Source organism: Strix uralensis, chromosome 1 (genome assembly GCF_047716275.1).
Source record: "Strix uralensis isolate ZFMK-TIS-50842 chromosome 1, bStrUra1, whole genome shotgun sequence".
In the NCBI taxonomy this organism is placed as follows: domain Eukaryota; kingdom Metazoa; phylum Chordata; class Aves; order Strigiformes; family Strigidae; genus Strix; species Strix uralensis.
The window spans coordinates 30,827,417-30,852,175 of NC_133972.1; the positions used below are offsets into that span (position 1 = coordinate 30,827,417).

General features: G+C 43.1%; 1 protein-coding gene across 3 annotated transcripts in view; it reads right to left on the reverse strand.

The window, feature by feature from the left end:
- KAT2B (lysine acetyltransferase 2B) overlaps positions 1-24,243 on the reverse strand; it is a 48,189-nt gene extending 23,946 nt beyond the window's left edge. The window contains exons 1-8 of one of the 3 annotated variants that reach the window (XM_074861278.1): positions 23,017-23,162; positions 15,398-15,524; positions 10,839-10,922; positions 8,907-9,052; positions 7,682-7,771; positions 5,832-6,013; positions 3,278-3,469; positions 654-760 (exon numbers count right to left, since the gene is read on the reverse strand). In XM_074861278.1, coding sequence (XP_074717379.1) covers positions 654-760; positions 3,278-3,469; positions 5,832-6,013; positions 7,682-7,771; positions 8,907-9,011 — 676 coding nt within the window. In that variant the 5' untranslated portion in view covers positions 9,012-9,052; positions 10,839-10,922; positions 15,398-15,524; positions 23,017-23,162. Of the gene's footprint in view, positions 1-653; positions 761-3,277; positions 3,470-5,831; positions 6,014-7,681; positions 7,772-8,906; positions 9,053-10,838; positions 10,923-15,397; positions 15,525-23,016; positions 23,163-24,024 lie in introns of those variants that run through there. The other 2 variants (XM_074861259.1, XM_074861269.1) reach the window with 2 other exon arrangements.
- Between the last annotated feature and the right edge of the window lie 516 nt (positions 24,244-24,759).

The following is a 24,759-nucleotide window of genomic DNA, read 5'->3' on the forward strand; positions in this document are numbered from 1 at the left end:
AGTCAACCTCTGAGCTGCATAGATGGATTTTAAATACTTTTGAGCAGAAAGGAAGAGGAGAAGAGGAAAATGAAAGACAACCATCATCACTGTACCCCTGCAATGTACCCTAACTGAGGAAAAGTGAATAAAGCTGCAGAATAGCCGATGAGGCACACAAATAAGAAACAAAGCCAGGAAAAGCTATAAAAAAATCCCAAGGAAATCAAAGGCATGTGTACAAAGGCAACGGGACACCTGATGTGGAAGGTCCCTACTTCCCTACTGCTTTGGAGTCAGAGGACTGGAGTGGGTCATTACATGAGGGGACCACTGTCCAGCAGGTGACCCACCGCAGCCATTTACCTACTAACCATTCTCACTTGCCCACACCGAGTGCACTTGTGCTGCTTGAATACTCAGGCGACTTGCCTCAGCACCCAGCCCGCTCCACTGGCACCTTCAATTAGCTGGATTTCATTGTCAAAATGGGATCTTTATACGAGGAAGCACCAGAGAGTCAGACACCTGTGCTTACTTGAGGCAGACTGATTTTGGTATAGCCTGCTATTTATAAAGGTGCATATCTAAGTCTCTTTCCTTAGAATTCATCACTTGTACAGGTCTATCTTTATATTCAGGTGCTCCCTAACCCATCACTAAACGCAAATTACCTGTCTGGATTCCCAGCTGGCCAGTTCGGGAACTAGACACCATGAAATCCTGATCCCAAATGGGAGAATTCTGGCTGTACACTTCTTCTTCCAGCATCGACAGAAACCTAGGCACAAAACCAGGTGAAATATTAACTTAATAGGACCATTCAAAACAGGTTCTTTTTCAGAATAAGCATTTGCAACTTTTTTTAATTTAAAAAGATTTACTGATTCAGTAAGAAAATGCTGTTGGCCAACTCCTTTTTAAAAAAACACACACAAAAAAAAAATCACAAGCTGGAGAAGACATTAAGTACCTTAATTCAGTAGAGTGCTTTCACCTATGAAAATTAGTCTTTTATTATAAGCAATATTTATCTAATTTGCAAATGCAGAAAGAAATGGTTACAAACTACTTTTACAGAACAAAACAGTGCACTAATAAGAAAGCTATGAGTTGACAGATGCCAAGGTACTCATGTCATACAACGATGACAAAATATGTCTATTCTGACAAACAAGTAATTTGCAGATGCACTTGCTTTCTGCCACTTACAGATTTATAAAATACCAGTGTTAGTTATTAACAATGCTCTTAGGAAGGCATTTTAATTCCTTTAAGTGTCCTACTGTAACATTTAATTGAACATTTGTGCTTGCATAATAGTATTTTTAATCTTACTTTGGTACACTTACAGAAACAGTGTGATTTTAAACCTCTCTTGGTATTATTATAGGTGAGAGAAATTCCACAGAGCAGACTATCCAGCACACTTGCCTTCACAGGGCTATATATCAATTCCCTCCCAGAAGCAAGATAGCTGCTTATCCTATGCTGCACAAAAAGGGTCTTCAGACCAGAAGTTGACACAGCACATTTTTACTCTCTAGAGTCATCTATATGTATAGAAACTGTCCAGCTGAAACCAATAGGACTGTTGAGTAAGACTTTCTTGAACAGGGTAAGGATTTTCTGGATCAAGTCCTACTCTCGTATTTTATATATAGGACATTCATACCTAAGCACAGCAATGTGTGGTGTTTGCTGCTATCCATACAGCTGATAATGGCTAAAAAGTTTGCAACAACTACTTGACCATCTATGATGGAGCAGAAGCACAAAATTAAACTTTAGCCAAGGCTACATTTACAGGCAGCACAGACGCTCTGCGTTCAGACCCCTTGGTGACTATTTCCTAGGTACATACAGACAAAACCTGAGGGTGCTCCCTTTGCCCAGGAAGAAGCCGCCAGGGCAGTCGAGAGCCCTGCACTGACACCAGGCACCGGCTCCATGCTCTGAGCTGCAGCTCCTCCACCGGGTTCACTCTGAGTAATGCCAGCAGAGGGACAAATGCTTCAGACAAGTACAGCCCATAAAAGATTTAAAACGTTATTCCTATTTCTCACAGATCATGAGCAAACAGTGCTTGTCTTTTTTTTTCCCCCAGCAGAATATTAAAATGGACTGCAGTGAATAATAATGGTTTTCAAATTACTTGTCTAGGCTGTAAAAGGCAGTCGAAACAGGGGCATATGCACACCTTCTTCCTCTGCAAATCTGCTCCTTATATCAATGCAGGGTTAAATCCTTTTTTATACCTATTCCCAGATATACACAAACATTCCTGTATCCATAACAGTCTACCCCAGACACAGTTTACATTCTTCAAAGTGGTAAAAGGCACTATTAATAATAATAGGAGTAACAAATCCTGGCTCTAGCCAGCTTTGGAAAGCTTATGTTGTTTTTCATTCCCCTGAGCACTAACCCAACTCTAGTCACAGACAGTAGCTTGCATAGCATCAGTGCCATCAGCTCTCCAGTAGATTCAGTTAGGAGGGACAGACTTTTAAAATATGGGCTAGAGAGCCCAGTCACCCTCACAAAATAAGGGTATTTTTGAAGCAATACACTATTTTACCAGGAAGCATACAATGAATGATCCTGTCACCACCACCACCCTTAATCACCAGTAAAATGTTTGAAATTAAGCACTGTCAAAGTTGAACGTGTTTCAAGACTGTCATTCCCCCACATACCCCAATACGTAATTGTTGTTTAACTATGAGAGCTTGTCATCAATATTCCAGTACTGCAACAGGTAGTCAATATGAAATTCATGAGTTTAGGATTCACTGATGCAGTTTTATACTAATTATTCTCTTCTTTGTCAAATGAATACATACATCTCTTCTGAAGATGGGGTGACTACTTTGTTCCACAGCTATTACAATGTTGAATTAAACTGAAATTCTTAGGTGTAAACTCCAGTACAACATTCCCTTTTCTACTGCTCCCTCACAAAAGCAGAAGCAAGTATGTTTTTGGAGATCTGCTTCCAAGAACTACAGAAAAAGAAAGTAAGTGACCAACAATATCTGCTAATAGACAATAAGCACAATCCCCCAGCATGATGAATAATCCTTTTTATAAAGTAAAGCCCTAGGACAAAGCAAAACAAGTGGTTGTGTACATAAAATACGCTAGTTAAAGCTATGGCAGAAAAGAAAGCTGCACTATCTACTTGTTATTCAATAAAAGGAGAAATTATTTTAAGTTGCAGGTAATTTCTCCATTTCCATGCCAAAGTTGCGTACTACTGGTTAACCTTAAATGCAGGCACATTGCGACCTCTTACTTTGGAAAATGGGTGAGGATTAGTGTTCGTTTCTCTTGAGGAAGCTTGTCTTTTTCTTGCCTGGCCTGCTCCAGCAGTTGCCGTCTCATTACAGTAAAAACAGAGCGCAGCAATGTCCTACCGAAAACCTGGGTGGTTTCATACCGAGGTAGACTGTCACAGAACTGAGGGACATTGCAATAACAAAGCCACCTGTAAAGGGGAAAAAAGCCAGATAATTATCACAATCTAACATATGAATTAATGCAATAAAACCACTACCCACATCATTTATAACGCAGCTGAGAGCTATATGACCACATAAATCAGTTCCACATCAAGTCTGGACAGAGTTAAGCAGCATTTATATTGCCCAGTTTTTTAAAGAAATGACAGCCAAGTACTTTTAAGTCTCTATATATTCTTTTTCTCTGCAGTCTAGTTTCCAAAAAGCAGTCTTGTTCCAGACAATAATCATAGATCACATAAAATTCGTGCTGATTTCAGGGATTCTCTCCACAGCTCATTCATTCAGCCTCCCACACCTCCTGCCTGCTCCATTTGTCCCTCTTTAAACTTCTACATCTCCCCACATAGATGCAAAAGGGGTGACACTTTTAACTAGCTCCATCCCAATCCAACTGGACTCCCACCCTGGTCTGCCACCAGCTGGCTTCCTCCCATTACACCCTGACTTGATTTTCTTTCATTTACCAGTAACTCCCTCCGTAATGAGTTTTGCATTAAGAAGTACGTATGAAAATATAGCATGTTGTGTTACTCTTCCTGGAAAAGGGATCATGGTACTGAAGAGGTAAATCAGGAGTACACTGACTATTTAGGTCATGATATCTGTTAAATTTATATAAAGATTTTGGTATCTCTGTGCAAGTGAACAGTCAATGGTATCTGTAGCTTTAGCAGAATCAGACCACAAACATTATGAAAGCTCCAACAATGAAAAACAATGTTAAGAATTGGATGCAAACAGACTGTGCTGGATCCTGCACAGGTTTTCTCACCCAGACTCAAAGTACAGCCTGTCTCAAAATGCTCTCCCAAACTCTTGTGTTTAATTCTTGCAAACACAAGAGTCAGAAAAGAGTTGTGAGATACAGTTGTTAGCAGACCTTTACTCCCTGTTCTTGGCTGATAAAGCACACCTCTCAAAACACAAGGATGCATGTGAAACTGATAATAGTTTCACTCAAACTGTCAGGTTTTCAAATGAAGTTGGTGACTGCAAGAATTCCAGGTGCACCCATGGTGCACAGCAGCTTCCTCAGCACCCCGAGCAGTGCCTCGAACACCATGGAGAGGAGAAGCTCACAATGACAGGTTAGATCAGATAGAAAGAGGCGGTACTTCGGGTCAGAGGGAACCTTAGGGACTGCGAGCAGGAAGGCCTGAGAAACCACAAGTGACAAAAGGTCACAACCAAAGTCACCAACCAGAGCCAATGCTAGTTATTGATTCCTAATAAAAGTTGACTCCAACCAACCCTGGCTATCTGACATCTGTATCACAAACAAATGGGAGGTCAAAGACCCACCAAATATGGTGTTAGGAGCCCCATGGATTATCAGTAGTTGTCCTTTACATCAGGTAGCTATTTGAGGCCATCTGAGGTCATCTGAGAGCAGCCCGGTCAGGCACAGCGCAGTCTGCCATATCACCAGCCACAGTCTCAACTCACAGCAGGGTTTGCTGTTCTCCTTCACGGAGCTGAGGTTTGTCAGAGGAAAGGCCACCAGGAAAGCGGGCAGAAGGCAGTGCTCATCCTCCACCAGGAAAAGTGTACCCAGGCTGTTCCTGGGAACAGACATGCTGAAAGAGACCTTCGCTGACTGCTGCCACCTGTGCTCCCAGGCGGCATGTTAACTGTTGCCTGCACCGGCAGGAACCATTAAGTGCTGTCGCTGTGCTAACTGAAAAAGGCGTTGCACTATTGTTATGAGAAAAGCAAAATTAAAAGAGACTTGTCTTTTCATCCTAGCTTTTCTTCCCCCAGTGACTAAGTTACTCCTTTGAATTCTGACAATGTATTAAAAGATCATAACAAGAACTATCATTTTAAGGAACCTAATAATATCTACTCCCCATTTATCATTCAGGCATTTATGAAATTATTTTAATTTTTCAAATATTCCATGATTTGGTTTCAAACTGTGACGCTTTACATTGCTTAATGTTATCTTCTTCCATTTTTTTTTTTTCAGTTGAATAACAAATTGCCTGAACTTTTAGTACATGAAATAAGGATCTTACATGAGGCTCATACGTTAAGAAGACTGAGAGCAGTTTTGCAAATGCAGGACATGCAAAAGCATTGTTAGATACAGTCGTTTGCGACATCTACTCCCTGTTCTTGGCTGATAAAGCACACCTCTCAAAACACAAGGATGTCTGTGAAACTCTGATAATAGTTTCACTCAAACCATCAGGTTTTCATATAAACTCCACGACTGCAAAAATTCACATGGTGCACCCGAGGCCTACAGGTACTGGTGTATTCCTGAAGTGCGTACATGCCATATTTGTAAGCAAGACTTGTAACAAGCAAAAACAGCGTTACCTGGTATAATTCACTTTATACCCTGCAATATCATCATTGGGTGATCTTAGTCTTCGCTGTGAAGGCGTCTCCAGGTGCCAGTAGTTAATGCGGTTCAGAAACATTTTAGCCAGTTCCACTATTGTTTGCCGCTCCTTTGAGGGTAAGTGGCTAAATTTGTACTGCACAAAATTATTCACACCCTTAAAACAGAAGAAAATTATGTTAAATTATTTAGCCACAATTTTTGTAGGAGTGTCCTCAAACATTCCACACTTTATGTTTATTAACCCTGAACTTGCATTACATGGGAGACCACAAACTCCTTGCTCAGCTACTCATGTAGCTGCCACAATCTGGTTCCCCTGCACACAGCAGCAGGTACATCCAGATGTTTTTATTCTATCCACCTCCAGCAGCTGACTTAAAGTAAGAGATGGAAAATTCTTTATTTTTCCTTGCTTCTCAAAGTAAAAAACTTCGTCAAGGAACAGAAAAAGATCCAGCTGGCTTTCTTCTATATGCTCACATATGCACAATTTTGCTGATAACCATGCTAGATGATTTATTTCCTCTGTAAATCAAGTATCACCTATAAACCTCTCCAGCTACCTTTCAATAGAAGACTAGGGCTTGTGGACTTCTAGTTAAGTTTGTGTCTACACATCGTATTATTTCTTCAAGAAGTGCCAGCATGTCCCCCCACTGCACTTTGTATACTGTCCACTTTAAAAAAACCTACTGAAGATAGTTAAAATGTGTAACAAAGTGCTCCAATATGTATATATTATAAAATGATTATAATATTGCTGCTTAGCAAATAATTTTGTGTGATTGAGTTGATGAACTGCTAAAAACAGAATTGAAAAGATTGATCTATTTTAAGGGAAAATTATTTCAAAATAAACTGTAAGAAGAATTATCCTTTGATCTCTGTGTTACTTTCTCAAGCAAATTGAACAGTATGAAGAATGTGACAAAAAAATTATATTGTACAAAACCTTTTTAATAGTATATTTTAAGGACTAGAAGCGTATGGAGATTACATACACTTATTATTTGTTTATACTCAAACTAAAGGAGAACTTAAGGTGAAGACTTCCCAGAAATTCAGCAATGAAGTGTTTGGATTTTCCTAAATTATAAGTTGCAAGGAAATAATTACTGCACATAACAGTCTTCACATTTAAAATATTCTGTTTAACAATAGAGCATCCATTCATCCACTGATGGGAAAACATGGAGCTCCTGTTTCACCGAGGTATGTGAGCCTCTGCATAGTCTCACTGGAGCTAATGGGCCCACTTGCATGCCAAAAGTGCATTCTCAGGAGCTTGCTTAGCCAAAATCTGAATTTGTCATATGTTCTTTATCCACTAAGAGTTACAAAAGCCTCAGTTATTCTTTGGTTTCGGCTTTGTTTTTTATTGTGTACTCTTTGAAAGAGAAGGCTATGACCTCACTGAATTGGATTGTAACATTTTAACTGATTTACAGAAGACAAGTATCATTTTAATATTAGATTTCAAAACTTTGACAGCATTTTTCATCACTTGAAACAAAGAAAGATTAGAACTGCCACACAAGAAAGTAGTATTTTAAGTTCATTCTCTAAAACCACAAAAAAGTCAGTTTCACTAAAGCATAAGATGAATGATGAGAGAAGTCAAATAATGTAACTATTGTACCAACACTAAAGGAGAAGCAGCAGAAGTCTCCCACAGTCCCCTACTTGGACAAAGTAATACACAGAAACATCTGCAAACTGTCTAAAATGCCATGTTTTCAAAAACCAGTGCCTATGTTTACAAAAAAACCCCACCAAATATAAAAAACCCCATACCAAACAAACCCAGACTTTGACTGCTGACCTGTTCAATGCTAGGTTTCTCAAATGGGGGACTTTCCAAAGATCCTTCTACTACAGGTTTTCCCATCTGTAAAATGCACTTCCTCAAAAGCTGTTAAAAATATAGAATTTTTTTAATTAGCATATTTACAATTAGCATTTTTGCATACGTAGGGTCAATGGAAGTCACAGGTACACAACACACTGCAAGCAGTGTTGAAAATCTCCTGACTATATATCTGCTTGTTTAGTCATCTAAATTTATAGCTACTAAACTTCACTGTGAATTCACCTTCTTTGAAATGCATATAAGAGGCTTCTGTGAGCAAATGTAGGCAGATAAGTTAACGTTTATTTCAAGTGCTTTTCCTATGTGTAAGTGAAGAGGGTAAGGCTTGCAGGTTGCACAGTTTATAGACAGGAGTCAGGGTCTGCTCCTCAATCATCTGGATGACTTTTGGAGTAAGATACGTGTCCTGGTTTCAGCTGAGATAGAGTTAATTTTCTTCCTAGTAGCTGGTACAGTGCTGTGTTTTGGATTTAGTGTGAGAATAATGTTGGTAACACACTGATGTTTTAGTTGTTGCTAAGTAGCGCTTATCCTAAGTTAAGGATTTTTCAGTTTCCCATGCTCTGCCAGCGAGCAGGTGTACAAGGAGCTGGGAGGGAGCAAGGCCAGGACAGTTGACCCAAACTAGCCAAAGGGATATTCCATACCATAGAACATCATGCTCAGTTTATAAACAGGGGGTAGTTGGCTGGGGGTGCAGATCACTGCTTGGGCATCAGTCAGCAGGTCGTAAGCAACTGCACTGTACATCACTTGTCTCTTCCTGGGTTTTATTTCTCCCTTCTTTTTATTATGTTCCTTTTCATTACTATTATTATTACATTTTATTATTGTTATATTTTATTTTATTATTGTTGTATTTTATTTTAGTTATTAAAACCATTCTTAACCCACAAGTTTTACTTTTTTTTTTTCAATTCTCCTCCCCATCCCACTGGGAGGGGTGAGGAGTGAACGAGCGGCTGCGTGGTGCTTAGCTGCTGGCTAGAGTTAAACCACAACAATACGGTACACTGCAAGTACCAGAAAGTCTAGCCCATAGTTAGCCACTAGAGCATCACACTACAGAAAAAATTCTCACCAGATGAAGTCAATACATGCCTGAGGGGCAGTGAAATTGGCTTATGTGTGAAAGAGTGAAAACCTGAGAAGACTACACTACGCAAGTTCAGCTTACTTTGAACAAGTAGAAATAAACTTGCTTGGTGTCTGCATCTTCTTCTTTGTGGACACAGGTGAACAGATACTCCACATCCAACACAATCCCCAGCAGCCTATTCATTTCTTCTTCAGACACATTCTCCAGGTGAGAAACGTGAGCAGCTAAATGAAAGAAAAATCCAAGCCTGTAAAAAGCCTACTGAGAGAACCAATAGCACAAGTATTCCCCAGGTTATCTCAAACTAAGCCATAACAGTAAGGGCACTGATCCTGTAATAACCTATTTAAACAGAACATCTTATCAGAGGTAACTGAAATATGTGTGCATCACAGTAAAGGTAGTCTAGTGGTGGTAATTCCCACAGCAGAGGAATGATGGCTGGTTAGAATCACAGTGTCTGTTAACACTTAAAACAGACCACACAAGTCCTGTCTGTATTAATACGTTGCAATATATAAATAACTACGTACACTTTTGTCCAAGAGCTATGCTTTTGAGACAAGGTTTCTTGACTAAAGAAAATAAATCCATAATTCCCATACATTAGGTAACCCAGGTGTTGATGCAAGTAGCACCTTATTCTGTGAAGAGTTAAAAAAAAAAAAAAAAACCAACAACAAAAAAACAGCTCCATAAATAGGCTTTTTGTTTTAAATTGGACATTAATGGCTAAGTCTCTTACTTTCATATCATCTGTGGTCAAACTATGCTTTGTGCACACCAAATTAACAAAGCTTTTGCAGATTGTACATGCTCATTTGTTCAGAGGTTTACAAAAAAGCATCTTTCAACATATCAGAATTTCCAAGTGACAAACTCCCTTTTATCATCTCCACAGGTAAATACAGTTCCACAACTGTAATTTTCAAAAGCTTGAGGTTTGTAGGCATGAAGCAGGACATTCATTTCAAGCTGGTTTGAACAACTGGCCCCAGGAAGAGAGAAGGCAATTTAAAATAAAAAGTCAATTCCCAGAAAGAAGCTATTTGCATCACAAAAAGAAACGATCTTCGCTGACTCCAGGCCAATGTATGTGGTATGAATATCCTTTCCCTTGAAAGGACAAGAAAATATCCTTTAAAAGAAAAGGAAAATTATTTAAAAGGTTGGTCATATTAGTTTTTCTGTATTTTAATAATTTTATCAATATTTACTTCTTAGATAATTATTATATTATCTCAGATATGCCAGTGTGATTAGGACTGGTAAGAAATTTTCAACGTAAATCTGATTCCTTAGTGGGGGAGGAAGTGGGGGGAAATAACACTTGACTTGAAAACTGCCATATTTATTGAACACCTGTCACGTCCCGCTCAGACAAGGGAGACATGCACGGGATGTGACACCCAGCAAAGACAGTTTGTTTTGGGAAGTTTAGTATGACACCTGCCAAAACACTAAAATTCAATAAATTTGTGTAGTTTCAAGTAAAAAGGACACTGTAGCTCAGAACATTAAAAAGATGCCAGCAATTTTTTCCACTTAAATGAACATTTATAATACAGTGTCTTAAGTTCTGACCGTATGCTCAGAACTAAAAGGGGAATGGCCATCGGGAGTCTTCTTTAAGGACAAATATTCACCATTCTGGGCAGAATAAAACAATTTCATTTCTGTCCTTGAGCCAGATATGAAGGTTTAATATTCCCAGATGTCTGTTCTGATCTTGTAAAAGTAATAAATACCCTCCCTAGATGAGCACTGCATTAGAAATTGATAACATACTAAAGAAACCTTGCACTCAACTAACAAATGAATAAAACATCAGCATAAGAAGCCATTTCCATGCAGTTTCCATAACAATACTGAAAGTTGCCTTGACTACTTAGTGGCTGTATTTAAACATTTTATTAAACTAGAGAATTATTATCCATACCGTGAACCTAAAAGTAACAATCGTATTACCAGCATGTATTTACTATCAGTTACCATTTACTGTAGACTCACCATTGTTTGTACATCAGCCCAACAAAGTATCTTTCTTCAGATGTTCACTGCCCATTCCCAAATTCTTGTGGCCATTAGTAAACCCTTTATTAAAATCAAAGCTTTAGTACACTGACATCAAATACTGAATTACTCTTGACTACGCAGTCCCATTTATCTCCATTGCCCAACTGGTACAGCCTTCCTCAGTTGCTGTTATGCTCGCAAAAAAAACCCAAAACCAAACTAAAACAAAACAAAGTGCAGGTTGCTACAGCATGCAGAAGAAGAAAGCAAGCAGAAAGAACAAGGCCAATGCAATGAGATGAAGACCTGAAAAATAGGAAGTTAATTATTTCAGTTGTGCAACTTCAATAAGCAAGTACTTGAATGTATGAATTAGGAGCAGTGAAAAAACAGATTAATAAGGAATGTGTCCACAGTCTATCTCAAAATCAGTGTGTACATAAAAAGGACAGGCAAATGTCCTAGTAATAGGACAGGCAAAACAAGAAACACCTTAATACACTACGTGAAGGTGCATAGCAGGAACTGAAGATAGTGCTGGGAAAAAAAGAGAGACTGAGTGTGTATATAGAGTACTAACACATTACTTAACTAGTTTTAAAAGTGACTCAAGACTGAAAGTGTTTACCAACAGGAAAGCGCACCCTGTAACACAGGAGAAACCAATAAAAAAGAGAAAAAAGTCTCTATGTAACACCTGGTCTTGAGGCTGGTGGAGAGTGAACTCTCACAGAATCACAGAATTGTCTAGGTTGGAAAAGACCTTGAAGATCACCCAGTCCAACCATCAACCCAACATTAACAGTTCCCAACTCCACCAGATCCCTCAGCGCTATGTCAACCCAACTCTTAAACACCTCCAGGGATGGGGACTCCACCACCTCCCTGGGCAGCCCATTCCAACACCTAACAACCCATTCCGTAAAGAAATACTTCCTAATATCTAGTCTAAACCTTCCCTGGCACAACTTGAGGCCACTACCTCTTGTTCTATCACTTGTTACTTGGTTAAAGAGATTCATCCCCAGCTCTCTGCAACCTCCTTTCAGGTAGTTGTAGAGGGCGATGAGGTCTCCCCTCAGCCTCCTCTTCTCCAGACTAAACAACCCCAGTTCCCTCAGCCGCTCCTCATACGACATGTGCTCCAGACCCTTCACCAGCTTCGCTGCCCTTCTTTGGACACGCTCGAGTAATTCAATGTCCTTTTTGTAGTGAGGGGCCCAAAACTGAACACAGTAATCAAGGTGTGGCCTCACCAGTGCCGAGTACAGGGGTAAGATCACTTCCCTGTCCTTGCTGGCCACGCTATTTCTGATACAAGCCAGGATACCATTGGCCTTCTTGGCCACCTGGGCACACTGCTGGCTCATGTTCAGCTGGCTATCAATCAACACCCCAACTCTCCCAGCACCCAATTCAGTCACCACTTCACAGTGTTATGGTAGTGACCCAATGCATCACTCAAATAAAAGAAATATTCACTGAAAACCCAGTATTGGGCCAAACTGCAGGCTGAGCCACAAATAGAATATAAGTTGTAGGTAAGTAGACAGAAATAAGCTCGATAAACTAATACGTACAGCCAAACAGATTTATGCACCAAAAACTGCACTGGCTTGAAAATTGAACCATACCCCAAAAAAGAGATGTCTCAAGCAAGACTAATATCTAGGATTGCTTTTGGAAGAAAATAATAAATAAAAAAAAGGCAAAAAAACCTAACACCCTGCATTTTACATCAGATATGGCTTTAACCAGTACAGGAATTTCTACATTGCTATTTCAGCGGCTCTCTGAGGAAGAGAAAATGAAGTGCAGATGATAATCTGAAGCCTACACACCTTGTGGTCAGTCTGGTTTTAAAGGTATTCAGCAGGAACACGCTAATGTAGAGGAGATGAATAGGAAAATTATCTTGGAAAACACTGCTGAAAGACATATTTTTGCCAGTAGTATGAGGAAGAGGACAGCAATTCATTTATTTCAAATGAAACATCATCCTCATTAGCTGCAGTCAGAAGAATAAGAAACTTTACCTTTTCTAAAAACAGCAATAAATAAAAATACAGTTCGTTCCATAAGGTACATTTCACTGGTACTGATTTTACAGTACTGTTTTTTCCTGGTTCCCTAGCTAATGAGTGATTTAAAGATTTTTTAATAGACCAAAAACAGCCTCAGCCTTTAGAAGAGCTCAGTTTTTCTGCAAAATACATAGCATCCACAAATTCTGCTGAAGAACCAGGAACTCACAGGCACAACATCTCATAAGATTTAAAAAAAAAAAAAAAAGAAAAACCTCTTTCTTCAAAGGTCAGGAATGAAAGGGACAGGTAACACTAGATACCCTAATTGCATAACCAAGAGCAGCACAGAGAAGTTGCGTGATGAAAGGCTGAAACTAACTTGGCTAAAGCGACCAAACTTTCTGTGATAATATGGATTTGTTAATCTTCTTCTGCAAGAAAACCTAGAGATTTTGGATATCAGGAAAGGAAAGAAATCTGCTGAAAAGCCCAGAACTAGATCAAATGTAATGAGAGCATAAAAAGAGAGCAGAAGTAGAAATAAATCCCAATTAAAAAAAAAGTATTCCACACAAAGTACAATATTATTTTTAAAAGTAAAAAACATAAATGATTCATGTTGAAGGTTTTAGATTTCCTTTTTCTTATTTGACTGTCCTAGGTTTTCAACATCAACAAAAATTAAATAGCAACTGCTTCTTTTCAATTAATTCTGAATTTTATTTTACCTCAATTTCTATTCAATAATTGCTAATGTATACAGAAAAATTAATCAGCTTTTATTTTGGATAAATAGAAATTCTTAAAAAAATAACACAGTGATTCACCACTCTATTGCAGGCTATGCGGGTAACAAATCATTATTCTGGAGGAAAAAAAAAAAAACAAAAACCACAGCAGTATTTAACAGCGGATTTTAAAACAGTTTGGGTTGGAAGGGACCTTAAAGGTCACCTAGTTCCAACACCCCTGCCATGGGCAGTGACACCTTCCACTAGACCAGGTTGTTCAAAGCCCCGTCCAACCTGGCCTTGAACACTGCCAGGGAGGGGGCAGCCACAGCTTCTCTGGGCAACTTGTTCCAGTGTCTCACCACCCTCACAGGAAAGAATTTCTTCCTTATATCTAATCTAAATCTATACTCTTTCAGTTTAAAACCGTTACCCCTTGTCCTATCACTACACTCCCTGATACAGAGTCCCTCCCCACCTTTCCTGTAGGCCCCCTTTAAGTACTGGAAGGCTGCTATAAGGTCTCCCTGGAGCCTCCTCCAGGCTGAACAACCCCAACTCTCTCAGCCTGTCCTCATAGGGAAGATGTGGCCTCCTCTGGATCTACTCAAGCAGGTCCACATCCTTCTTATGCCTGGGGGCCCAGAGCTGGACACAGCACTGCAGGTGGGGTCTCACAAGAGCAGAGTAGAGGGGGAGAATCCCCTCCCTTGACCTGCTGGCCACACTTCTCTTGATGCAGCCCAGGATACTGTTGGCTTTCTGAGCCGCAAGCACACATTGCTGGCTCATAGTCAGTTTTCCATCCACTAATACTCCCAAGTCCTTCTTCGCAGGGCTGCTCTCAATCCACTCATCTCCCAGCCTGTATTTGTCTTGGGATTGCCCCGACCCATGTACAGGACCTTGCACTTGGCCTTGTTGAAGTTCATGAGGTTTGCACGGTCCCACCTCTCCAGCCTGTCCAGGTCCCTCTGGATGGCACATCTCTTCCCTCCAGCGTGTCGACCGCACCACACAGCTTGGTGTCATCAACAAACTTGCTGAGGGTGCACTCAATCCCACTGTCCATGTCACCAACAAAGATGTTAAACAGCGTCGGTCCCAGTGCCGACCCCTGAGGAATGCCACTCATCACTGCTCTCCACTTGGACATCGAGCAGTTGACTGCAACTCTTTGAGTGCAACCATCCAGCCAATTCCTTATCCACCGAGTGGTCCATCCATCAAATCCATGTCTCTCCAGCTTAGAGACAAGGATTTTGAACAGTTGCTTCCAACACATGCAAGCTGTCTGCACAATAACTTAGACAATGCTAAGATATGCAACCCCACTATTATTTTCTGTGACACGGAAAAGGCAGTTCTTTTTGTAGGTAAGAATACCTGCTTTAGCAATGTTCAAGAATATTTTATAGTTTATTCTATAGTAAGAAAACATAATGGAGCCTACAGGAGAGAGTTATTCATGTTGTAACTAAGGCAGCTGACAGATAAAACAATGTGAGGTTAATGCATATGTTACACACTATTAAAATTGTTACGGGTAGCTTAACAGTGCTGTTGCATTTTAACCACTTAGAATGTCTGGGTTGTTAGAAGTTGTACCTTAGTTCAATTTCTTCAAAACTCATTTTAGGATATTTCCAACATATTTTAAGCCAAGTTATTGACATTTATGTCCAACTGTAACCCCCATTTCTAGATCTTGGCATGGCATCTTGACTTCCATCTTGCAGGAGTAGAGATTTCTGCGTATAGGCACGCGGACTGCAGAAGAGAGGCAGAAGCTTACCCAGCGCGTGGCTGCAGCTGCGACAGGGCTCGCCGAGGCTGACAGCCACCTGCTGCAGCTCTGCCCGGGGCGGCGTGGGAGGCGGGTTGGGGTTCTTCCAGCCATTGCATTTACAGGACTCCTCTGCCTGAAATCAAAGCAAAGGTGTATCGATCAACCCTGTAAAGCACAGGAACTTGCTGAAATTTATTTCAAAAGCAATAGAAAGTAACATTATTAATTACAAGTTGGTTTTTGTTTTGATGTTTTGGGGGGGATTTTCATGGTGTTTTGTTGTTATTATTGTTGCTTTGTTTGGTTTTGCTTGTTTATATACCACACAGCTAGACTTTATTCTCTAGAAAGAACCAGAACTAGAAGAGCACCCCAAACCAAGAGATTAACACAGTTCTGGTAAGCAAACTGTGCTCAGAAAAATACACACACAAACTCTGGCTAACATCTTTAAAGAAAGCCCTCACTGTAGTGAAAGAAGTATTCAACCATTTACCGGTATATCAACAGGCACAGATCCTGCCACTGAGACAGTTTCAATGATTTAAACACAAACAGGTTATCTAACAGGCAACATATTTATCACTGCTTTATCAGCTACACTGGCAACAAGGAATCATGCAACTAAAACCAAGCCCCTGACAACCCAAGCAGGGCTAACTAAATACTGAAATAAGCAAACAATAACTGCACTACTGAAGAAAGCTGTCCAAAGCAAGGCTTGGCCACAAAAGCAACAGATGCCAAAGACAGTGACGCTACCAATGCAACCTGCTGCTTACCCTGGAAAGTTTAGTTACGCTCGCTGTGTATGAAAGACCACAGATAGATTGCAGCTAAAAGGGGTGACCATGAAGGGAAAGGTTGTGACTTTGGTAGTCGTGTCTCAAATCATTCAGAAGTTCAAAGTACCGATTCTAGTTATCCAAAGAGCAGCTTTACAGGAAGGGATTTGCGTCTGCATATCCAAAATATCTTAGTTAGTTTGATGGTAAAGTATTTCTAACATCATCCATACTCCTATTTGAAGATCTAATCAGAAGAAAAGTGTGCTTTTCTACCGTTCAGAGATATCTGTGCACTGTGCTGTAACAAGACACTCATGAATTTGCACTGCCAAGACCTCAGCGAGGAAAGTATGTTAACTGCTGCATAATATTTATGACTGAAACAACCTTAGTAGGAAAAATTGTGATGTTAATATACCCAGCATTAATGTGTCATTTTTCAAAATCGATTCTGAATATATTTAATGCAATCTATTTCAGGAACCTATTTCATTTTCCCTTTATGTTTCCAAATTCCATTTTACCTAAGAAAGAAGCACCCAGGAGAAGCAGAAAGGATCACAGCTTGACAGCTCCTAAGACTGACAGCTTTGTAGATTGATGGTAAATTGTTCTTCCAAACTAATTTCAATATTCAGTAACCTGAGCACCAAGAAAACTGCTGCCCGCAGTTTGCTGAACACCACATGATGTTTTTACCATCTCTAACGCTTAAGTATTTACCTGGCTGGGCTCCTGGCTCCAGGTGCCATGGCCTCTGCCTGTGCCCAGGACGGTCTGGCAGGTACGAAGGGGTATGAGTGACATTTTCAGCAGCCAGAGCCACCAGGATGAGTCAGAAATCCACCTGCGAGTGCCCAGCAAAACCACTTCCACATAATTCCCCTTGGAAAGGGGACAACCTGCGTCACCTGAACCCCCTTGCTCTCCAAACTCACTGCGTGGGTGCAGACTGCCTGCTACCCCGTCTATTTATAATGTGGTATCAGGGAGGTTTCAGTATGATATGTGGGGAAGATTAAAACAATTTATTCTATTTTAAAGTCTCATAAAATGCAATCTGGATAGATTTACGGTGAATTTTATGTTATTTTTCTACCATGTTTTCTATGAGTAATATGATTGGCAGAGAAGTGAACAAGGCCCGATGTTATTTTACAGCTGAAACCGTCTCTTACAGCTCCACAGGCATTGAGCCAGTTTTACTTTTGTTTGTTATCCAGACCTACAGGACCTCTTAAAGTTTAATGACTAGAAAGAGAGATCAGTGATTGAATGACACCTGCAAACCAAGGATTGCCCCGGTGCAGGGACTTTGGACATCTGTGAGATGATGTGAAACCCCACTTTCAATTAGTGTCTCCAGCTAGACAAAACCAATGCCAAATAAGCTACCCACATTTGCTTTGTGGGAGTGGCAATGTTGCCATGAAAGTTTTTGGAGTTAAAACAAGGATAGAGAAACCGTCACAGAAAAAACTGTCAGAAAATGAGATTATTGCCAAAGAAAATTCAAGACAAAATCATAAAGAAGTTCTCAAACAAAAAATGATTGAATATTATTTTAGGGAAGTAAGATTTGATCTTTCCCATGCAGCTGTCCAGACAAATGTTCAACACTGTAAATTACTAACATAATATCATGCTTATTATTAATTGCCTTAAATCATACCACAATGAAACGTGTCCAGAAAAACCTCCTCAAACTAGGCACAAGCTTTTTGAGAATTTTTTCTCCGAGTGGAAGCAGTATTTCACAGAAGCTCACCACACAGTGTTTACTATCAAGCCTAAAAACTATAAACAGTGAGTAACTACACAAACTTTAGTGTCACACAATAATTAACAGCAAAGATGCAAACAAACAGATGTACAAATCGTGATAACAGATCAGTTAAACTGCCAAAAATAAATACCAACCCACCCACAGAAGAATAAAAACAGCGTGTTCAACAGCAGATTTTTTCTGCCCTTGGTAGTATTTCCTCGCCAGATCTCTGAAGCAGCTGTTAATTTGTATTGTTCAAATTATTCCAGAGACCTTTCTCAAACAACGACTAGGGTGGGTTTTTTTCATTAATCTCTCTATAAAACACCAGAATCGGCATAAATGTTCTGTTAACCAAGGGTAAATACAACCCAAAAAGTTCCTCTTTAAAACTAAGCTTTCATCATAGATGTTGCCAATGCAAGTATTTTGCAGTGAATATGCAATGAGCATTCCTCAGCGGCTTAAATTGCTGAGTTGTTTTAAGTCTTCCAACAGCATTTTGTTCATTCGGTCCTTTCTTTGACTATCTTCAGCTTTTTCCTTTCTTTCTTCCTTCCTTTTTTTTTTAATGTCACTCATCTGCTTTTCATTAGAAAATAAAGTATGACTTCACCTCCACAAAAACTTAATTTGAGATCAGAACAGTTTTGAGAGGAGGAAGGAAAAGAAGCATTTGAACTCATACAACCAGTCTTTGGAGCCTTGTTTTCTTGGACATCTGCAGAGCTTTGATAAAGCCACTGGAGAAACTTGGGGACTTCTGCCTTACTGAAGCCTGTAAAGTAATGACTGTCATATTTGGGGGCCTGGGCATCACGAACACTGCATCTTCATTGACAGTTTTAATAAAATTGGATGAGTGCAATATAATAAAACACAGCAATTACACACTGTTGCCTGCTTTCCCCCCAAGAAAACCCCAGTGCAGAAATTATGTACATTTTGCACTGTACATTATAATTTCAATCATTTTTTTGATGCCTTCCACGTTAGGTGGAGAGTTACAATGTGGGTAATCAAACAGTCTGGTAGGTCTGAGCAGTGAAAACTGCAACTCTCTACAAACTAAAGTTACTCTTTCCTTTAAAATACTGAATATACTGATAGCAGGTCAAAAATGGACAGTGAAAAAATACAGAACATTTTAACACAAGTTGTTAGCATTTTTTTAAAAAAAAAGGAAGCATGTGAAAGTTACAATATTGCACATCTCAGACCCTTTTAAGTGGGTTTCAGGTGTCTAAATACTAATTAATAAAGGAAGAATGTTACAGTAACTTACGGACTAAAACATTCCTCCCCTTTTCAGACAGTGAAATGAGCACAAAATGTGTTAATTACGAAGTAAAAGACCCCAACAGTTTTAAAACTGAGTTTCAAAACAGCTGCTGTGCTTTCCAACTCAAAATCATACAGGTTGCCCTGTTTGGTAACTGAGATGCAAAGCAGACTCAACAGATTATGAAAACACAACATCATAGATCTTTCTATTTCCAGCAAGTGTAATTACTCTAGAAAAAATATTCTTCCTCCCAACACAAAAGCCATATAGAATACCCTGTTAAGTTATTTCCTGCAAGCAATAATCTCAAATTGATGCTTTCAACAAAGAACATCACAGAAACCATAACAAATACATTGATGAATTTAAAAATACATATTTTTCCTACTGAAATGTCCAGTACCCAGCAACCAGACAGTTGGACACTGCTTGGAGAGCCACTCATATGTATCAGGAACATAACTGACCCATTTATCTTTAAAAATACAAAATAGATCAGTTCAATGTTCAGCTCTAAGGACATTTTCTTCATTTATTGATCAATCCAAGTATCATATTCTCTGTATTTTCCAGTTTCACTTACAGAATAGATGTAGGCTACCATATAAAGCTTTTATTAATAATAGGGGCCCAATTCCCAATTCCCACCTTGTAATGGTAAATTTCCTATTTAATTTAAAGGAAGGTGCTTTAATTGGGCCGGTAAGACATTGTAAAACAGATTCACCCCACTATGAAAATGATCGTAAGAAAGCTTTAGAGATCTTGTACGGATCCTACACACTTCTGCAGAAAACAACTTGAATACAATTCCAGTTGAGCTTCAAGGAGCTGTAATCGCACCATACAGAGTCCAGCGGTAATACGGCCAAGTCTGACTCACCTTAATCTGCCTTATAAAAGTCAGGAAAAAAAATACTTCATTATGGAAACGGTGGTACATAGTTACCCTATGAACTCTTTTTTATGTGTAGAAACAGGAAAACTCCACAGAGGTCACCCTAGGATGAGAAGTGGGAAGAGCCTCTATCAAGGGTCAGCAACTGGTCTGCAGCCTGGGACCCAGACTTTACTTCAACCTCTGCCACTCGCTCACCTGCCACAGGGCCTTGGCCAAGTCATCTCATCATAACCCTTCTCATTCTCTGTCCATTTTGCTTATCTAAAGCACAAAGTCTTTCTTCAAGGAGGTACTGCTACTTGTGCAAATGCCTTAGGCCACTGGGATTTAATTATATTTATAAGCACTCAGTCATTACTGTAAGGTATATATAAGAAATTACCAATTTTACAGAAATCTTAGTGTACTAAATTAGTACATATTTCAACTTGTTTATAAGAAAAACTCCCAGTGGGACTGAAGAGAGAGTTGTATTTTCACATACTGTAAACCAACAGGGGAAAAAAAAGCAGAGGAGACTTCCTCCTACATTTTCATTAAATATATTTATGTGTGTAAGTCACACAGTGCTGCTTTTATATAAAAGTGCTGCAAGCTCGCATGCCTAATGCTCAATTTCACACTGGACAAAACTAAAACGATGTATGCAGCCATTTATATGTGCACAGATAGAGCAAGTGCCAAATACAAAACCCCGCACAGCATACAGCACTACTGTGCACTTCCAAAAGTCATGAAAACTGTGCCAACTTCTAATATATATCTTATTGTTCAGAATGTGCTTTCTTCCCCCCACACACAAACTCGGGCATTTAAGAAGGTTTTTTGACACAGAAGAGCCTGTTCTCTCCCTTCCACCCCCACCTTTTCTCACAGGCAAAAAAGTCAAGCAGAGCAGCTCAACAGCTACAACTCTCCTGTCCCAATTCTTTATCAGGAAAAAGAAACAAACCTCACATTTGTCTAGCCTGGGCAGCATCTCCCTAAACTTCACTCTCGTTCTGCTCAGAATATGTGCACACTGAAGATGCTTTGCCAGCAGTCTTAGTCCGTGTTTCCTGTGGAGTAAAGGGATCACTTAAGAAGGACCAGGAGGTCCCTTTGGGGGACTGAAGCACCCTACCCCAGAGCAGTGCCTTCCACCCTTTTCTGCTCAGCATTTCTGCTGTTGCCAGGGAGACTCAACCTCTACGTGGCCACTGACCTCTCCATCTTCTTGCATTGCTGCTCTTCATCCCTAGCAAACACACGCTCCCTGCCTCTGCAACTCCCAGCATCTCTGAGGTTAAGTTTCTAACAAATTCTGCATGCTGAATTTTGTGATGAATTTTACGTAGAAGGTGATGGACGCTAAGGATGCCATTATGTCTTTTCTGTGCTCCAACTTGTACAGCTCTATGTAGATTTACACAAGATTCACGTATGGCCACTCTTTGAATGAAAACAGATGTCCCCTTTGGAGATGGTGCATTTGCCTTCTCTCACTCTTTTGCATTCACACACAGAAATGCAAAATAAGTGGAAGAGAAGTTGCAACCCAAAGTAAGAAAAAGTTCAAAGTTACACTCTGCTACAGTTTCTTGCAAGTCACTAATGTTACAAGCCAAGCAGTGTCGTTTTGGAGCACCTGTCAGGTGTTCAGGAAGAAAAATAACACATTCTTCCACCCTGCTCCATCCTTCCCCCTTTATCCCACAGGAGAAGCCGCTTGATTAGTTTACAAGGAGCTTCCCATCTGTCTACTTGCTTCTGTTTTGAGACCTGAAAGAAAGCTGCCTGCCACTGAATTACTGAAGCGAAGTAAAATAGCAAAGGTAGGTCTTGCATTTTAATCTGAACACAGAGCAGCGTTTAGAGCTGTGGCTGTGCCGAGATCCTGGCGGGAAGAAGAGGCCCTCGGCCATGGGTCCCGCTCCATCCATCACTGGAGTGCCAGCCGGGCACGCACCCAGCACTGCTCACAGAAGAGGGCCCGCAAGGCCAGCCCCGCAGAGCACTGGCAGTACAAGCTGTCACCACGCTGTATCCCACCACCGGAGCCCTGGGAAAGGGAAAGAAGGGCTGGTGGCAGGTCGCACCATGTCCTCCCCTCCCAAATGGCACTCGCCTGCCTTCCAACAAAGCACCTGCGGCAGGTGCACGTCTGGGGCTGGTGAGTCCCCGAAAAAGCAAACAGTTTGGGAGGAGACAAGGCTGCCTGCGCTTCTTCACAGCACAGCTACCTCTGTGGGGCAAAGCACCTCAGGAGAAGGCTTTGGCCCTGACTAATATCTTCCGGAGGTACATCAAGGGAAGAAAAAAGAGCCAACCAGGGAAGACAAAAGCAGTTCACACACACACGTGCACTCCCAACAGCCCATGAAAATCTTACCCACCCCCCAACCAGCTTCATTTAACAGCAAGTCTTGGTAACATTAAAATATGGAGGTGCAAAGGGAACTCAGCACTGGGGAAGCTTCAAACCATGTCACCCAGCCTGCAGTGAGGGCTGCAAGTTTCAAGTACACTAGCAGCTCTTTTAACTTACTGACACCAGTGTAGTCTTGCAATGCCCCACGCATGCACCAAAGCTGAAGCAGAGGTGCCTGTAAGGTGTTTGGAAACAGCTAAGAAATTGAAATGTGACTTCCTTAATCTGCCCTCACATGACGGGATTGCAGCATGCCTCCAGCATACAGTTAAAGCTCCTCACACCATCAGACAGGACTACAGGGTCAGCCTAGGATGAGCCTCATGAACGTTAGCATTTAGTTTGTGCCATCGCTTAACTTTGCCCTTTAGAGGCTCCAAAGGGAACAGAGAAAACAAGATGCACATTTCCCACCAACAGCTATTTTCGACTCTGAAAGCGTTACTAGAGGATTTGACATCAGCACGGCCCACCTGAAGATGTCAGACCTGCTGTGCATCCAGGCACTGCCCCGATGGCCGCAGCACAGCCAGCGGCCCACGCTCCGAGCACACCGCCCCGCCTTCGCACGCCGCACGTGCACACGCACAGACGACAGCGCCAGCGGTCACAGACCTCCGACGGCAGGAGCGACAGCTCCGGCTCCAACAGACGGCCAAGTCCTGCTTCGCCCACCAAGAAGACAATTGCAGGTGGAGAGAAAGTGGTTATGGAGGGAAACACAGGGCAGCGCTCCTGCGCACGGGAGGCGAGCCTGCACAGGTGACCCCGCTGGGGCAGGGTGCAGGTGGACGGCGGAGCCCGCCGCCAGCCCGGGTACCGGGCAGCGGGCACCGACCGCCGGGGACGCAACTTTCCCCATCCCGGAGGCCGCGCCCCTTCGCTTCTCCGCCAGAGCGGCCGGCGACGGTGCCAGCTCGGGGCAGCGGCTTTCGCGATGTCAACAGCTCCGCGCTGCGAGGCCGTCGCCACGCCCCAGCCGGCAGAAGCCCCCGCCGCGGCCGGGCGCACCCCCCCTCCCCGGGCAGGCGGGTGTCCTCGCTCCCCGCCACGGTGTTTACGCGGTGGGCAGCCCCGGCAGCGCTGTTAACCCAGCGCTCCCCGCCGGCAGCGGGAGCCGCCCCGCCGCCTCCCGCGGAAGGACGGACAGACGGACGCCGGGGACAGGCACCGCCGGGGACAGGCACCTCCGCCGCCCGGCTCGGGCAGGGGAAGGGCGGCGCTGCCTCCGCCGTCCCCTCCTTCGGCGCGTTTGGGGTTTATTTTTGCGACCGCCGGCCGGAAAGCTCCGGGGGGAGCACGATCCGCCGGCACCGCCGGAGCCGCCACTTCCGCGGGGAGCGCCGGGCTGCAGCCGGGCCACCCCCCCCCTCGCCCGGCACGGCCCTTCCCCACCGCCTCTCTCCCTCCCTCCCTCCCTCCTCCCGTCAATCCCCACCCTCCGTGGGCGGGTGGGCGCCCGCGGCCGGGCGGCCGGGTACCTTGCAGGCGGAGTAGACGCCCAGCTTCTCCAGCTTCTTGGCCCGCGGCGCGGCGCGCAGCTGCGCCTTCTTCCCCGCGGTGCGCGCCGAGCCGGGCCCCCCGGCGGGGCTCTCGGCGACGCAGCGGGCCGGCCCCCCGGCGGCCACCCCCCCGGCGGCCGGGGAGCCCTGCTGCGGCCCGCCCGCCGCCGCGGCCCCGGCACCGCCAGGCTCCGCCATGCCCGCGGCGCGGCGGCAGCAGCCGCCCGTCCGCCCGGCGCGGAGCGGCGCGGAGCGGTGCGCCCGGCCCTAGACCCTCCCCTTCGCCGCGCCGCCGCCGGCTGCTCCCCGGGGGGGGCGGGAGGAGGGACCCGCCGCTCCGCGGGCGGCTCCTGCCCCGCCGGGCGGGGGGGGGGGGGGGGGGGGGGCGGCAGCCGGCAGGCACCCGCCTCCCGCCGCTGCGCACCGCGGGGGGGGACGCGTCCCTGCGCGGGGGTTGCGCGGAGCGGTCCTGCGCCCCCGTGGAAAGGGTGGCGGCGGCGGCAGCCGCTGCGGGGCCAGCCCGGCCCTCCGGAGGCTGCGGGGAAAGTTGCCCCGGAAAGAGGCGACACCGCGGCTGGGCGCCGAGCCCGGGGACCGGCGACGCGGAGCGGCCGCGCTCCGGAGCCGCGGTGAGCCCGCGGTGCTGCCACAGCGCCCGTATCCCCTCGTAGTGCCACTACTTTGTGTGACTTAAGCACGGCGTTTCCCCGCTGT